The sequence below is a fragment of the Cryptomeria japonica genome, chromosome 5 (genome assembly GCF_030272615.1).
Source record: "Cryptomeria japonica chromosome 5, Sugi_1.0, whole genome shotgun sequence".
Lineage (NCBI taxonomy): Eukaryota > Viridiplantae > Streptophyta > Pinopsida > Cupressales > Cupressaceae > Cryptomeria > Cryptomeria japonica.
Genome location: NC_081409.1, coordinates 7,133,449 through 7,150,613, shown reverse-complemented (window position 1 = coordinate 7,150,613; position 17,165 = coordinate 7,133,449). Strand labels below are relative to the sequence as shown.

The window sequence follows — 17,165 nt, the reverse complement described above, 5'->3', positions numbered from 1 at the left end:
CTTCATGTTGTTGCTTATTTGAAAAACTCGGACCATTCACATGTGCCTCTGTTCTACAAAATCATTTGAATCACTGATCCTGTGAAAACACACAACGTGCTTGACACCTCCATTTTCTGTAACAAATCTTGCAATCAGAAGATTGTGTGTGGGAAAGCCTGCATAAGCATCATAGCCCAAGAATATGGGAGCTCATTCTATAGGCAGTCTTCAACACGGCTTTCAGTAATCCCTCTGCATCACCCTTGACAAAGGATAGGGCTTTCAACAGTAATTATCAGGCCGCCTTCATTTTATCCTCTACACTTCAATACATCATGCCTCTTCTTCACATTGGTCTGCACTAGTTATGACCGGCTTTCATCATTTAACAAGAGCACCGAATATGCATTCTGATATTATATTGAAATGGTATGGCAAACACAAACTACACCAGATCACATCATTGCTGCACAGCAATATCAAAAACATAATAGAAGATAGTGATTTTTGGATGATTTTTTTACATTGAATAGAATGAGCTTTATTAAAGCCTGTGATTTTGTTCAATCACCCAAACTTCCCAACAACTAACTTTCGTTTTATTTTTCTAACAACAAACTAACCTAATTATTTACTATTTAATATATAAAACTAAAATAAGATGTAAAATTACAACAGAACCAAAGTAGATCAAAGCAGTGAATTACTGAATGGTTTTTGTACTTGGGTACTTGTGACATTAATACCTAGAATCTAAGTCACCAGGTTCAAATTCGAATTCGAAGTTCAACAGCTTTGAAATTCGAATGAAGTTCGATGCGGAAAAAATTCGAAATGTATAAAATTCGAATTAAATTCGCCATATGTAATTTTTAAATTTTTTTTTAATAAATATATGTAATATATCTATAAATTTGCGTAAATAGTTTAACATTGATAAATAGATTTGAAATCATTACAAAAAGATGACACATTTATAAAATATAAACCGTAGGAAACATATGCTTTCACTATTGCAAAGATGTTCTTTTGTCAAAAAGATACAATAACAGTCAAAAACTTTAGAACTTTAAAATAACTCTAAGTCATCAAGAGCACTTGGCTGGGATGCCAAATCATCATCATTTGTATCACTACTCAGTTCATCATCTGCAAAGTCAGGCTCATTTGCATCTGGCATTGCTATGCCTTCAAGAGGTTGTTGTAAAGAAGTGTTCTTTGCTGATTTGTTCATCAGCAATTTCAAATTGCTGCGAACATAGACAAGATCTCCCAACTTTCCAGTCAGCAATTTGTTCCTCTTTTTGGAATGGATGTGGTCAAAGCAACTCCAGTTCCTCTCACAAGCTGATGAACTTGCTCCCTGACTCACAATTCGAATAGCAAACTCTTGCAGTTCAGGAGCTGATGATCCATAAGAGATCCACCATCTATATCCAGACATACGTGGCGAGTCATATTTGGCTTCTGCCCCTCCAAACATCCCTTCTCCTCTCTTGTATTGCCAACTTTGATCTCTGATTAGTGCTGCAATTTTTGGATTTGGTACATACCTGCTAATGGCTTGGTAAAGCCTTGCCATGATTTCATTATCACCCCTTCTATCAATAGAAAACAACTTAGGCTCCAAAAAGCAAGCTGCTGCATGTAAAGGTGTGTGCATCATTTTCCATCTGCAATCAACTGTCTCCCATATCTGCATATATTCTGCTTCTTCATTGTTTAGTGCTTTTTGAATAGATTCCTTACACCGGTCCATGCTTTCATAAAGCATGCCAAGGCAAGGGGTGTCACCATCAACCATACGAAGCACGTCAATAATTGGTTCACATACAAGCAAGACTTTTGCTGCACTTTCCCAGAAATTGTTGTTTAGGATGATTTGCTCTATGTTCTTCCCCTTGGGGCCTTTAGAAAGCACTGAACTTTCCCACTGATTGGAACATATAACAGACCTCAAAGCTGCTTTTTCTTCAACCACTCTTTTCAAAGTGATATAATATGAAGCAAATCTTGTTTCACAAGGCCTCAACAATTCCTTTGATGCATGCTGCCTATAAATACTCAATGTGAGACGATGATTCCGTATGAAATTTGCAATTGCTCTCCCTCTATGAATAGCTTCATTTACCCATGGGAATTTAGCCAAGTCATGAAGCAACAAATCGAGACAATGGGCTGCACATGGGCTCCAATATATCTGTGGGTACTTCTCTACAATCAGCCTCCCAGCTCCCACACAATTTGCTGCACTATCAGTTACCACTTGAACCACATTTTCCATCCCTACTTCAAGAATGACTTCCTCTAATATTTGAAAAATATACTCTGAAGTTTTTTTGTGGTTCATGGTGTCAATGACTTTCAAAAACACAACACCTTCAGGACAAGACACCAAAACATTAATCAATGGCCTTTGACACATATCTGACCATCCATCACTCAATATAGTGCAACCTGTTTCCTTCCAAGTGGCTTTGACATTTTCTAATTTTTCAGTCACTCTATCTTTTGACCTCTGCAAAAGAGTTGTCCTAATAGCCTCTGAACCTGGGGGTGTGTACCCTTTGCCAAACTCTGCAATTTTCTGAACTGCATTGCGGAAATGAGGATTTCTCACAACATTGAATGGAATAGCACTTGTGTAAAACAAATCAGCAACTGCATCATCCACCTGTTGTTTCTCTACTGGTTTCCAAAAGTTGTTCAGTGTTCCACTCTGTTTTGGTACACTCGCCGCTTCGGATTGCACAGAAGAGGAAGACATGGCAGATGTGAATCTAGATATATCTCCTTCAATTCTCTGTTTCTTTTGTGCCTTCTTCATTTTGCCTACCGTTGAAGCAGCTAACTCTTTCTCTAGAATAGCTTTAAGTTCTGGAGTCGCACCTATGCATGCTTGAACACCTCCACCTGGACCCCCTGTATTAGCAAGGAAGTGGTCCCTAAGCCTTGTTAAACTTCCAATAATATTTGCCTGACATATGTTACATTTGATGTGAGTTCCATTTCGGGTCACATGCTTCCATGCCTCAGAAGTTGATTTGGGAGGAGCCATTAAATGAAAATCTGCATGTTTGGAAAGAAAAATTAAAAAACACACTACTTTTATTTCAACCTTTTAAAAATATATAATATTAAACAATATAATAAAAAACCATTAATATAAAATTATAAATTATATAATAATAATATTAAACAACATTATAAATTTATAAATAAACATTATTAAGTATAAACTATTAATTAACCTAAAAAAATATTAAATAAACAACATTATTAAATAATAATAAACCTAAAAAAATATTAAATAAACAACATTATAAATTTATAAACATTTAATAAACAATATTATAAACATTATAAATTTATAAACATTTAATAAACAATATTATAAACATAAAAAAATTGACACCATATTAATATTAAACATAAAAAATATTAAACCTAAAAAAAATTAAAAAAATATAAAAATATATAATATAATATTACAAAATATTAATATAAAATCATAAATTTTTAAACATTAACATTATAAACAAAAAAAAAAAAATAATAAAATTAAAAAAAATGGCGGCCTACCTGTGCAGGTCGCGGACTGGTCGCGGACGTGTCAAGGCTGGCCGGTGGCGTTGCAGACTGCAGGTGGCGTCGCGGGCTGGTGGCGACGCGAGCTGGTGGCGTCGCGAACTGCAGGTGGCGTCGCGGACTGGAGGCGACGCGAGCTGGTGGCGTCGCATACTGGTGGCGACGCGAGCTGGTGGCGTCGCGGACTGGTGGTGGCGTCGCCGACTGGTGGCGGCCGAGCAACTCCTGCAGCCGGGCAGACAAAGGTCCTTTGGCAACTCGCATGGCGGTCGGGCAAAGTGGGCTCTGTTAGCAACTCGCGTGGGTGTGATTGCAACTCCTACGGCCACCCTTTTATAAAATCCGCGAGAAAACCTAAAACGCAAACCCAAAAAAATAAAAAACACTTTAACAAACCCTAATTTTTTTTCCGAATTTAATCGAATTTAATCGATTTTTTGAATAGTTTGTCAAGTTTGCCGAATTTCGAACTTCAAGGTTCAAATTCGGTCGAACCTGGTGACTTAGCCTAGAATGCTATCAATAGGCTTTAAAGGTCACACATGTTTGTTTAAAAATTCAAGTCAAAAGGCAATTTACATTTAGATCAAGCAGCTAAAATACCAGATCAAACCCAGCCTACACAAAATTCAGGTTCACCATACCAACCTGTAAAAAAGAACATAACAACTATAGGACAAAGCAATGAAAGATATTGGAACATAAGCTACATACATATTGCTCCTAATATTGGTTCTTGTGTTGAGTTGACAATAAATACAACACATTCAAGAACTAGAGTAAACCAGACAAAATTGTATAAAACAAAAGTCATCTATAAATTTTCATGAATGTTTAGAAGCCATGAAATAAAAAAGAAGCCAGGAAAAGAAGCACATTACTGGTTTCTGTTCAGAAAGCCAGTCTCCAACACTTGAAGACTTACGAAGCGCTAAACTCTGTGAAGACACTAATAACAGAAAAGCCTTAAGTAAACCAAGTTTGTGACCCAACACAAAACAAAAGGAATGGAACTAACTTGACCATAAACATAGATGATTTGCGCCACAAACCTGAGAGGGTCTACGAGAAATAGATGGCAAATGAACATTCTGCAACAGATATTACTTAATCAGTTAAAAAAACAGTATAATGAGACTTTTGAGTGCCATGAGTTGCAAAATTTTACAATTATTCAAAATGAAAAAGAAAGATAACCTCCGCTAGATCTACATCCTCTGATGTAACTGAAAAGCGGCCCTTTTTTTGTACAACACCTGCCTTGGATTTATCCTCCTGATAATCCTTAAAACCTGAAAGGAAATGATTATAAGGAGATGATTCAAGTAAAAATAAGCTATTCCCAATGCAGTATAATACCCTCATACATAATCTGTACAAGGAAAATAATGTAAATAGCTCTTTGACAAATGCCAAAAAGTTCAAACAAAAGAAAACATACAAAAAATGGCATGCTTTAAAATACACCTCCTGATGATCGTAATGGAGCTGACAAACTATTTGCAGATGCCCGATTAGGTAAGCCCAGTGGCCCACTCAAAATAGGGTCCTTGCGCAAATCTTGTTTAAATGGCTCTGCCAGGTTTCGTCCATTCCTCTCCCTGGTAAAAAAGCATGAACAACTATGAGTTCAACTCAACTTCATAAAAATGCATGCTAAATTTGGAATATATAGTGATAATAAATCCAACCATATAAACCTTAATCCAATGCAGAAGCTGGGGCCAACTTCCTCTCAGCAGAGGCAACACTATGAGAAATAATCTTGTGAATATTTCTTTCTAATTAGATTTTAGTATGTGCTTGGCCATATCCAGCCAGCACATCTTTGTCTTAAGGATGTATTTTACCAACAGTAATGAAGAGTGTAAGAATCATCAATTTTGTTGCTCTATTTCAGTTTTATTTTTTGTTTTCATATTTTTCTTAAATACATTGTCAGGCTCCCTTCCCTAAGCCTTCATACCCATACCGGTATGGTCTAAATACCGTTACCCGGCCAGATGGCCAGGCTCATTCCAAAGCTGGGGCATACCTTTGCAGGGTCCCAACTACCCAGGATGAATATGCATAGTTATGCTGCTTTTAGCAGCAAATTATGAAAAAATTAAAGAATATTTTTAAAAATAACTGTAAAAGACACTATACAAAAGCCAAATGGTCAAACCCACCTTTCATTTTCCACTCACTTTTCATGAATCCATAAAACTGAAACTTACAAAACTACGAGCTAGGGGCAACATTGCATTGGGAACTAGAGTGAATGCATCCCAACTTGATTACTTCCATTGCCCAACTCTCAATAGCCATCATCACCATTGAGGGGCGAGAGACTTCTATGCATGATCTGCATAACAGAGCTAGTGGGAGTGCTGCTGCCACTAGTCGAATGCATCTGGTTCTCCTGAAACAAATGCTGGTTTTAATGCTCTCAATGAAAAGCAATTTGATAATTTGTTCATGTTATCAAAGTTTTCCTCTGTACCATGTTGTATGACCATTGGCTATTTTCCTATTTTCAGCAGATGATATAAAGTTAAACCATTTGGATTTGTTATTTATCATTGAATTATCAATTATTAGTAGAGTTCTGTGGTTAACTTTGTACATTATATTCTATCATGGTTAAATTTATTCTATAACTTTAGTTTTTGTTTTGTTCTCTGCAGAAGTGCCCAAGCTGTATCAAACCTAGGCTCCCAAACAAAACAGTCAGCCCCCATAACTGTATAATACCCATAAACTGCTAACTTAGTTTCCTGTCTTTCTGCAGTGAGAAATGAGAAATCATATCATAAACCTAGTCAAACACAGTTAGCATTTATGTTTTAAAGTTTCTTTATTTTTTTAAATTCAGCCATATGTTTGTCTTCAACATTCTTAAGTTTGGTTAGTAGAACATTCTTTTTATCTGTATGTTCAGTTTAGTTTTCCCCATAAATGATAATGAGTAAAAAGCTTCTCATAAAAAACCTGTATATGTTTATTTTCATCAACATTTCAGATCACACTCTGTGATCCATAAGTGTGATCCAAAACATTGACAAAAATAAACATGTTCAGTTTTTACCAGAGGATTTATGCTCATCTAATTTCTGGTTGTTTCTATAATTTGCATTAAGCAATGTCATGGAATTCCTACTTAGGTCTTAAAGCCATTGAATTTTTCCCAAAATGAGAATCTATTAGAACTGCTTAAAGAAATTCACAAGAATTTTCTAGGTCCAGTACAGACATACTAAATGTACATTTCTGATATTTTGCACTGAATAGTGTTGTGACCATTTCACACACTGCCCCGTCACAAACGGGGACCCCTCTTTTGCTTTCGGTTTAGCTTTTAGATTAGATTGCTTGGTGTCTTCCTTTAGAATAAATGAGTGTAAGGCGAAGCTCATACTTGCATTTTGAGAGTCAACAACTTACCTTTTGATTGCTTAATTGAAATAAAGTGAAAATTCGGCCTAAGGCAAGGGATTTCAAGAAGCTCAATTCATGGTAGGCAAGGAGAGAAATCGGTCATTTCCAATGAAGAGCTAAATCAGCAATTTGATATTTCATTCTTTTACTTTGATTGCCAAGACAACTCCTTCCTTAGGCTAAGGAAATGAGCATTCAAGCATTGGAAATCTATGTTCCACGGAGTTTCAGGGACGAGGATGGCAGGGTACGCCGAAATGTGTTTCCGGTACAGGGGTACTTTTGGGTCATTTTCGGGGGGACGGCAAGGGACGGTTGTTAAAAAAAATAGGGGGGTTTTTACAAATATAGAGAAATTTCAAATATGCATATCATAAAAATGGTAAAGCATTCATCATAGACATTAATACATTGCATTAGACTTGAATTGAGATTTCACAAGAGAATCGACAAAAATTTTACCAAAATTCAAATGCTTTTATCAATCATTGCCAACAAACATATGTCATAAACATCCATAACTATGCAATGACATAAACTGTTAATAGAAAAGTTAAAACATAGAAGTCCATAATCAGCTATCTATCATAATGTCAAGACTCAAGATAAACTAAGAAAATATATGGTTGTCCATAATCAGCACATGGTAGGTCTAAGACTAAGAGTCTAAATCAAGATCAAAGCTAGTCTTTGACTAAGTCACTATCAATATGAGGGGCTGCATCCTCAACCAATGGAACCCCAAGCAATCCTAGAGGTGAGTTGTCCTCCTCAACTGGCATAGCATCTTCAGGATTGACATCCCAACATAAGGCTGGAGTCTAGCCATCCTGTAGCTGCAATGCATTGTGAATAGCCACTAACTTCTCTGATTGTCTAGAGGTAAGGTGGTTCCTCTTGACTGATTGGATGAAGCTATATGTGGACCAATTCCTCTCTACAACAGAGGAACTGGACCAATTCCTCTTTCACATGCTGTTCACTCCTTAACCAGCTGCTTCTTCTCTTCTTGTTGCTCTTTTCCTATTTTGCAAATGTCAAAATGAGTGTCTTTTTCTTCCTTTTGTTTGTTTTATGCATTAGATTAGGGTTTGTTATATTTTAATGTTTATTTGGGGTCTTAATGAGGCCAGCAGAACCTCTATTGCAAATTAAAAATGTGTTTTTTTATTTATTTTGGACTTATAAAAATTCTGGGCCATAGAAGATGGCCAGCTGTCCCGGGAACAGTCAGGGGCTGTCCTAGGGACAGCTGGTCGTCCCTGGTCGTCCCCTACTACCCAACAGCCGTCCCCAAAACCTCCCCTGTGTTTTTGCCAAAAAGGGGACACTTAGGAAATGGCAAATTCTCGTCCCCGTTTCGTCCCCGGTACGGGTACGAGGGAAAAAGGGAAGGGGATGCGTCCCCGTGGAACATAGTTGGAAATCCTTCCTTAGGCTAAGGAAATGAGCGATCAAGCATTGGAAATCCTTCCTTAGACTAAGGAAATTAGCAACAAGGATGAGAGTGCCTTCCTTAGGCTAAGACAAATACTTCCTTAGGCTAAGGAAATGAGTGACCAAGACATGAAGGACTTCCTTTAGCAAAGGAAGTAGGCCATTTTAAGAAGTATGCAATTATCGTTACCCCCAAAGATGTGCGACCTAAGGCAAATTGTTGTGAGATACATTGAATGTTCCCGATGATATCAAAGAGGCGTTTTTATTCAAATTTCAAATTAAAGATTCCAGTCGGCCTCTTGTTTTAATTGCAAATCATTTAATGTCAGATCACAAGTCGGCCTTGTGCTGAGATATCACACCCTATCAAGCGACTATAAAGTTGTGTTTGATCATTTCATTTGATCAAATACACAATCAATATTGCCAGCTCATGAAAGCAGCGATTCTGATCATACATATCAATCAAGATTATCATTGCTAGAAGGCAAATTCTTTCTTTATGGGTGGCAACTTTTATCTGGACTAAGGTGAAGTCACTGGAGGTATCAAACTTGATCACTTTTCACAGCCAACTGACCTCTTTGATCAGCAGATTTGTCATCAAGGACATCGGCATTACATCCAGCAAATCTCAGTGATCTATCACTGATCAAACAATGAATTTGGAAGCAAGAATATCACTTTCACATCAGCCAGGCCTTAAGAGGGGTGATTTTGTTAAAAGAATGATTTGTTTAAAGATTACCAGCTCATTTCAATTGATTTGCAGGTCCGAATTAACTAGTAAAAATCTGACCTTTATTTAGTGCTGGAATACCTTATTGCTTACTGATTCTAATCGAAGGGAAGTTGTGATATATGACATTCTAATCATCTAACATATTTCAAGGCATAATTCATTAATTTAGATAGTTATGTTCAGTTAGAATCAAGTTTTACAAGGTTAGGATTTTTTATATATGCACCTAGGGTTTATAGCAACGTTGATGATTAAGATGAATTATCGGCCCTAGAGTTGAAATTGTTAGCTTAAGCAATTGATTTCCACTTATTACCATATCATAAGACTAATTTAGACAACTCACAATAGAGGATGGCGGAAGCATGACTAGCTCTCATCAAAGAGGACTCGAAGGGAGAGATGATGGAATCTAAGATTACATCATTTTGGGGTAGTGTAGGAGACACCAACCTCGGCCAGATCCACATGAAGAAATTCCAAGGACCTTTATACACCACCAATCCTTCTGGACATTCAAAGATGATGATTGAGAGTGGGCTAGTGAAAGTCCCAGGCTTCCCTTCGGCAGTACACTGCAATGAGTTGATTGTCAAGTGTGTCAAGCATTATGATTAAAGAGCTCGCCTACCTTTCCAAGGAAGCTATCAGTGAATCGTTCCATATACCTAAATTCAATGGCATGATCTACAAGAACAAGGAAGCAGCCCAGACATTTTATGATGATGATCCTGACAAATGCCTAGGCATAATCAACAAGTACTGGTTATTGAAGAGTAGGCCCAACATATCCAAGCTACCCACCAAACTCCATAGAATTGATTTCAAGGAAGAATTCAATGACTTGATCACTATGCTCAATTGAATTATGGGAACCCCTCATGCTTCCCAGTTCGAAAATTGGATGTTCTACTTCATGGAGATTATATCAACTAGAAAAGAGAGAATCAATTGGGCACGAATTATAAGCAATAACATTGATACACAAATCAAGAGAATTATGTGAACCAGGACATTCTACATGAGCTCATACATCATATATTCACTTGCTAGAGCTCATGAATATGCAGGATTAATCTATAGAGGTCTAGTCAGCACAAGAACTGGAGAGTTGAGAGCATGTGAATCGTACACGCAATTACAGCATCCTAGCAAGGCACACTACAGGAGGGTGAATGATGCTTTCACCATGCACATCACAAGAACGTTGCAAGGTGGCATCCATCAAAGAATATCCCCACAAGCGAAAGAGCTAATAGAGAAATTCGATGCTATTCAGTTTCCCAAGTTCACCTACATAAGAGTGCAAGGATGCTCTTGTCTGCCCTACATGTTACCAAGATACCCTGCTGACAAGCTAATATTGCTCGAGTTGGTGAGGCAGTTGATGGCATACAAAAAAGTGCAAAATAATAAACACAAGTCAAGAATTCCATTTCCCATCTCACGTTGGACGTTCATTGGAAGTGTGTCCATCCTTATAGGCAGCAGAGACTGTAGAAGAGGAATTGAAGTCTCTTCTTCTTATTCCACACTTTTCTAGAGATAGCTTTGATCCTTATGGCAACATCCAAAATCTAGTGGGAGAGACATAAGCACAAGGTACAATTGAAAGATTACTTCATGAACACCCAAGATGATCTAGACATAAGAAGAAGAATGTGTTCAAGGCTACCTATTGACATCGTCGGAGCATCTAGGATCTTCGATATTCCTGATCAAGCACAAGACAGTGGAAGACGTCTCTTGCTAATATATGAACAGGAGAAAGATAAAGAGGTAAAAGTGAATTGGATTAAAGTGGAGATGACTGATTTGAAAGAACTAATGAAGCCAGTTTTAACATATACCAAACGGTGGGTAGATGCTCAAATCCACAAGTTGAACGATCAAGGTACTCAAATGACATATGAATTGATGGGAGAAGCAGAGTCTTCCGATGATGATACAGCAAGTGAAACCCAAAGTGGAAGTGCTACTCAGTCAACTCATTCTAAGGGATCCAAGAAGAAAGATACCAACAAAGGGGAGCTTCCAACGAAGAAACATAAGTCAAGTTTGGGATATCCTTCTACCAGTACCCCTTCCATCCACGAGATGGAAATGAATCAAACAGCCACTCAAGAAGATCATCAACCAAGGGAAAACATTGATCATGGGGTGAATGAATCCATGGAATCCACAGCTTAGAATAACAAATGCCAAGACAGTCTAACCTAAGCCAGTCAATGACAGGGTGGGTAATGATGCTTACATAAGCATTGAAAATGAAGATCAAGAAGTTACATCTCCACCTTGAGAAGACTAACAATTGAATGAAGTGCAAGTCGGAGAAGAGAAATCACCTATCCCTACATGGCTTAGAGAAAGATTAACAAAAGAAGTGATACTAGAAGAAGCTGATCCCGTTGATCTAGGCAGCTACTTGGATAGAACTCAAGAGACTGAAAAGAAGAAAGCAACCAAGATGTCAAAGATGACAAGAGATGGTGAAGGATCGAAAATAATTCAGATTGCCACTCCAAGAGTAGATAAGCCTAAAGATGAGATCACAGCAGAAGAGTATGACTTGGAGACTATTAATTTAGGTCCCCCTATCATCGATCATGCATTAGAAGATATGAATGACACAGTGAAGATAATCCATAACATGCTTAAGCTAGAAGTACAAAAAAATAAGAAGTTGGAGAAAGAAAATAGTATATTGAGAAGTCACCTCCAGCAGTTCAAGATACCGCTGAGGCAGCATGATCCTTCAACTACGCCTCCACCATTACCTCCTCTAGATGCAATTGATGATTTTGAAAAGATGAAAGCCTTGGCAGAGCTGATGGATGCTTGGATCAATAAGACTTACAAAAGAGCAAAGGCATTCATAAGAGAGTTTAGGTATTTTGGTTGTTACAAACCCTAATTAGGGTTTAGGTGGCAAAATCTGGGCCCTCGACTCTAGTTTAATCTTGGCCATTCATTTTAATTGAGAGCTCTATATAAGCTCAACTCATTTCATTTGTAAAGGAACGATTAGAAGAATTTTGAAGAATTGTTGCTCGATGTTGCAAAAATTAATACAATCATTGAAGTGTTGGTGAGATATAGAGTTTTGAAGCATTTGCTTGTTTCTTCATCCTTTTATGAGAGAACTTAATATTTGAAAGGACAAAAAAAATTAGAATAGAATTTGCTTTAAGTATTTTAGATGAATGAAAGATGTATGTGCATGATTGAGAGTGAAGCTCGTTGTTCATACTACTAGTACTCCATCGATGGTGAAGTATCTTGCATAGTCAACCGAACCCATTTCAGCCAAAGCTTAACTTCAATTACTATTCCATCATTGATATGCTTCATCTTGAAGGTATCTATGTTTGTGGTAGTGATTTGAAAATCACCAAGCTATCCCTAGAAGATTGCACTAGCTTTGTGGAGATGTTCATGGCATGTCAAAGCAAACCTAGTTGAGCTCACTTGAAATTATCCATTGTCTTGCATTCCTAGTATTAGCATAGCATCCCTAAACCTTACTCCTTTTTCCATTTTTTTAATCTAAGATCAGTAGTAGTAGAAGAGAGCAATATTGCAACATCATTCAAGGAACGTCATTCCATTACGCTTGAATTGAGTCAATCATAGAATAACTACGCAAGTCCCCTCACAGGTACAGCAAATCACATCATGCCATTGACGCTAATCCAACAAGTCAATACCTGACATCGAGAACCTTGGAGTCATCTCAAGTGATCCTTTTTGCTAATCTTCAGCATTTGAGAAGTCTTTGTTCAAGAGAGGATAGAGTATTCAATACTTTATTCTATGTTCGATTGTGCATAAAAACACCATCAACAAGTAGTACATACAGAAATATAAATTCAAAATAGAACACTTCAAATATATCAAATGCAACAAATAGGGTAGACAATTAACCTTTCATAGCCAAGCACGCGATCAACCATTAGAGGCCCACTATGAGCTTGATGACTTGGACGTGCATGGCTTCTTTCAGCTGTGACCTCAACCTGTTCCAGCTCAAAAGTTTTTCGTACACTTGTTCCATTGTTGTTTTGTCTGTCCTTCAAGGATTTCTTTTGTTGTTCTCTATCATCAATTTTGGATGAATCCAATAATCTCAAGTCTTCAAGTCTATTAGTGTTGGTGATATTTGTTTCCCCATTGGAAAGATCAACACATCCTCTGCAAATCAAATATCAATCAGCTAAATTCAAATGCATGCTAAAACAAAAAAATGTTGAGGATAAGTCTATAGATCAAATTGAATCCAACAAGCAAAAACAAATTGCATGCAAAACAGAAGCTCAAATTCATTAAACAACAATTTACACTATACATAATCAAGCTAACGCAATTTTCTTACATGTCTTTTGTTTCTTTTCTACCCTGGTTCTTAAAGTCCGAACTGCAAGAAAACAAGAAAATAGTCACCTACCAAAGCACTGTACGAAATCTACACATGCATCTTGAGTCTTGACAACTGTTTTCCCCTAGGATACTGATTGCATTAAATTGGAAAGAAAACATTCAAACAATTCTAGAAAAGGAAAAGATGAATGTATCCTGCTTCTTTCAACGAAATACACTTATCTGTACTAATGTTGCTTCAAACAAATAAGGGTTGCTATTTCAACAAATGATAAAGAGAACCATTAATTAAACGTACAGGTTACTCAAGTCATTTATTGAACTTGATTGCAGTAGAGGAAGACTTTGTTCGGTCTTGACCTGCAAACAAATGCTACCAACATCTTATATGTCATATAAAACAAACAACATTCTTAAATTTCAGCATTAATCTGTATCAATGTACTAAAATATAATCTACAAGAGTTTGTTATTCCACTGAGCTGAACCTTTTCAGAATCACTGTTTATAGAAGTCTCAAGAGACATAGATAGACTCTTATGCCTTGTTGATCCTGAAGTGTCATCTTCTTCTTTACCACCTGACAATTCATCATCATCTTGCATCTGTTTAAAAACAAGCATTCAAGAGTACAGATTATTTATTTTGTTAAGAACAAAAAATGATAAATACCATGGTAACCAGAGATATGGGATTATGGATACAGGTAGCAGAACAGGGAGATAATTTTTCAATAGTACACAAGAGCATGTGAATAAGGGAAAGATTCTGTTAAATTTAAATATAGTCTATAGGAGATGTAGATAAAGATATGTGCACACTGTCAATCCTGTCAATCAATCCAAGCCTCATGGTGAATAAGATAAATAACTGCTTATATGATAATTATATACATACTACACCACTTGTATTGAAACACATTTTTTTAAATATACTCAATAAGCAAGATAGTTGCATACCAATGCTGCCTGGGCTTTCAGATCCTCAATGTCAAAATTCCATGCGCTTACTCCACGCTTATATTCACTCTGTGGTACAAACACTGATACTTAGTGAAATCCAAAAATATATGCAGTGAAAAATGTAATCAATCTTACAAAATATAACCCAAATAAGAAATATATGCAAACAATATTAGACACAATATAATGTTAGAATACACTTTGTAAACATGTGCATTTATGATTTATGTTACTGATGAATAAATCTAGATTAATCATGTCTAACAACTACAAGTAACTTACAATTAAGTTACAGCAATCTAGTGACTTCCCCATTTAATAATAAATAGAAGCCACACTCATTGAAGTGGCTGCCATCCAATAAGTGTCACACTTCATGTGTTCATTCTTCCAACATTTGGTATGAAAGCAACTAGGCCCTAGGAAGGGTATGCTGATCATCCACATGGAGGAAACCCTTGAAGAGGGTGCACTGATCAAAAAGAAGATTGGAAGTTGAAGAGAAATGTTGTCAAAGGAAGTATGTCCAATCACCATCTTATCATTGTCCAGAAAGGAAAACATTAATCATGCAGATAAACAATGAAGGTACAGATGAACAGCACAGAACGTTATGGTACGGATAAACAATATATCTGGTACTTTTTTCTACAAAAACTTAAATATGGTTTGCTGCATTTTCCCCGTTTCAAGGCCAGTCGTGATTTACTGTTTAAATCTGCTGTTAAGGGCTGATTGTTTTCTGTCAATGCTGATCAAAGAAAAAGAGACCAGGGTCAAGGGATGATTTTCACAAGTGCATAAGTACTAAATTATTTCAAAATCCTTTGCAATCGTTTGCTGCAAACATGCATATTTTATAATTTTTTTTTGTGAAAAAACCTGAATTAGTGTGAAATTGTTTGGTCTGAATGTTTTTCCCCCAACCTAATCGTGGCCAATATCCAAATCTTATTTTGCCTAAACAGCAAAAATTGACAGGCCAAAACTTAAAAATCTGAAGTCGCAAAATACTCAACATTGTGAAGTGTATAAATTGCAATAGAATTATTCAAAAAAAAGACGGCTTCAAATCTTGCAGGTTTTGATAAACGTCTTATAGAATATTCCTTGTTATTAAAATTGTCCATTTCTGATGACTTGATCCCAGAATTTAAAAAGCCACTTTCATTGGTGACCTTTAGGAGAATGCAAAATAAAACCTGTGAAAAATTTGAAGTCATGTATTTGAAAAATCTATTTTCAACAAATGAGTGAATTCAGATCACTGTCAAAGCCTCTGCTTACAATGAAGGACATGAGAAATCAACTCTTTTGTCAATTCATCAATTGATGAAGATAATATGATTGCTCTGGTCATCAATAGGTTGCAACCCATCATTTGATAATTTTGTGGAGTCTTTGCATCTGTTGTTAGAGAATTAGACTCACATATTTGTCAATATATCGATTGTCAATCTCATCCATTCTCACCTTCTTCAAAATTGTTTTCATAATCTTCCTAATAATCTTCCAGATGATGGGTATAATGATAACTTAGACCCATATTTAAGTTATCAAAGGGGAATATTGCTCCATTGAAGTGCAACATAATTTTGGCCAAGGACCTCTCTATGCTCTAGGCATTAGGATATCTTGGTCTCTTTGTCATGTCCCCTCCTTCATCATTATATATAACCTAAATAAAGTAATTATTATTAATTAATATAAAAATTATCAACAAATGATTACTAAATATTTATTTATTTACTAAATGTTATTATTATTTGATTAATATTTCTGAAATATTTAAATAAAATAAATTAATATTATATTTGAAATATTACAAATTAATAAAATAATGATATTTAAATGTTTGATCGGTAATAGTGTGTAACTGTAATTGATCAATAATAAATTAATAAGTAAACATTCATTATCATAACAAAGTAATTAGAAAACAAATATAATAATAAATAAATTCAGAAAAACAAATATTCAATAAAAACAATATTTAATAGAATAGCACTCATCCTAATCAACAAATAAAGTTGACTATTAAATCAAATACCATCTTAATCAACAAATAAAGTTGACTATTAAATCAAATACCATCCTAATCAACAAATAAAGTTGATTATTAAATCAAATATAAGTAAACTGCTGGTGTCAGAGATTGTCCCCTCACAATAGACAGTGATATTCAGTAATGTAATCAAAACTAATCAGATTTGACTTAGTCTAGGAGGCAAACAAGGGATTGATATCATAAATAATTAAGAGGTGCGATTAAGAGATATATTGTGATTAAAGAACATATTCTCCAAAGGGTGCAATATTCAGAATTATTAATTGATCATTGGGAAAGGATGCGTCTGCTCCCAATAAGATGGAACCCTTCGATACCCAAGGATATTTAGTGAGGATTGAAATCGTTCCCAAGGGGGGGAGAAAAACAGAGACAAGTTTATGGGAGGAAAAATACATTAAGACTCAGATTCTTTAGGAAGAGACCGCGTAAGCCTCAGCCACGTCTGCTTCCTAATCAACCCAATAGTGGTAATAAGCAATCAAAGGGAATTCAAACAAAGGCGCTGACCAGGTACGAATCATTGTAATATCCTGTTTTTGAAATAGGATTTAATAATAAACAATAATAATAAAATTAAAATGTA

The 17,165-nt window shown here is 36.0% G+C and overlaps 1 protein-coding gene across 5 annotated transcripts in view; it reads right to left on the bottom strand.

Moving 5' to 3' along the window:
• Nucleotides 1–17,165, bottom strand: part of LOC131077964 (serine/threonine-protein kinase BLUS1) — a 121,703-nt gene that overhangs the window by 54,849 nt on the left and 49,689 nt on the right. For 3 of the 5 annotated variants that reach the window (XR_009113689.2, XM_058015572.2, XM_058015570.2), the window contains exons 9-17: nucleotides 14,509–14,577; nucleotides 14,038–14,154; nucleotides 13,848–13,909; nucleotides 13,545–13,586; nucleotides 13,097–13,363; nucleotides 5,038–5,171; nucleotides 4,768–4,862; nucleotides 4,623–4,661; nucleotides 4,452–4,508 (exon numbers count right to left, since the gene is read on the bottom strand). Coding sequence is in view for 3 of the 5 variants with exons in the window: in XM_058015572.2 (XP_057871555.2) it covers nucleotides 4,452–4,508; nucleotides 4,623–4,661; nucleotides 4,768–4,862; nucleotides 5,038–5,171; nucleotides 13,097–13,363; nucleotides 13,545–13,586; nucleotides 13,848–13,909; nucleotides 14,038–14,154; nucleotides 14,509–14,577 (882 nt within the window). In the remaining 2 variants the exon portion in view is untranslated. Of the gene's footprint in view, nucleotides 1–4,451; nucleotides 4,520–4,622; nucleotides 4,662–4,767; nucleotides 4,863–5,037; nucleotides 5,172–13,096; nucleotides 13,364–13,544; nucleotides 13,587–13,847; nucleotides 13,910–14,037; nucleotides 14,155–14,508; nucleotides 14,578–17,165 lie in introns of all 5 variants that reach the window. The other 2 variants (XR_009113691.2, XM_058015571.2) reach the window with 2 other exon arrangements.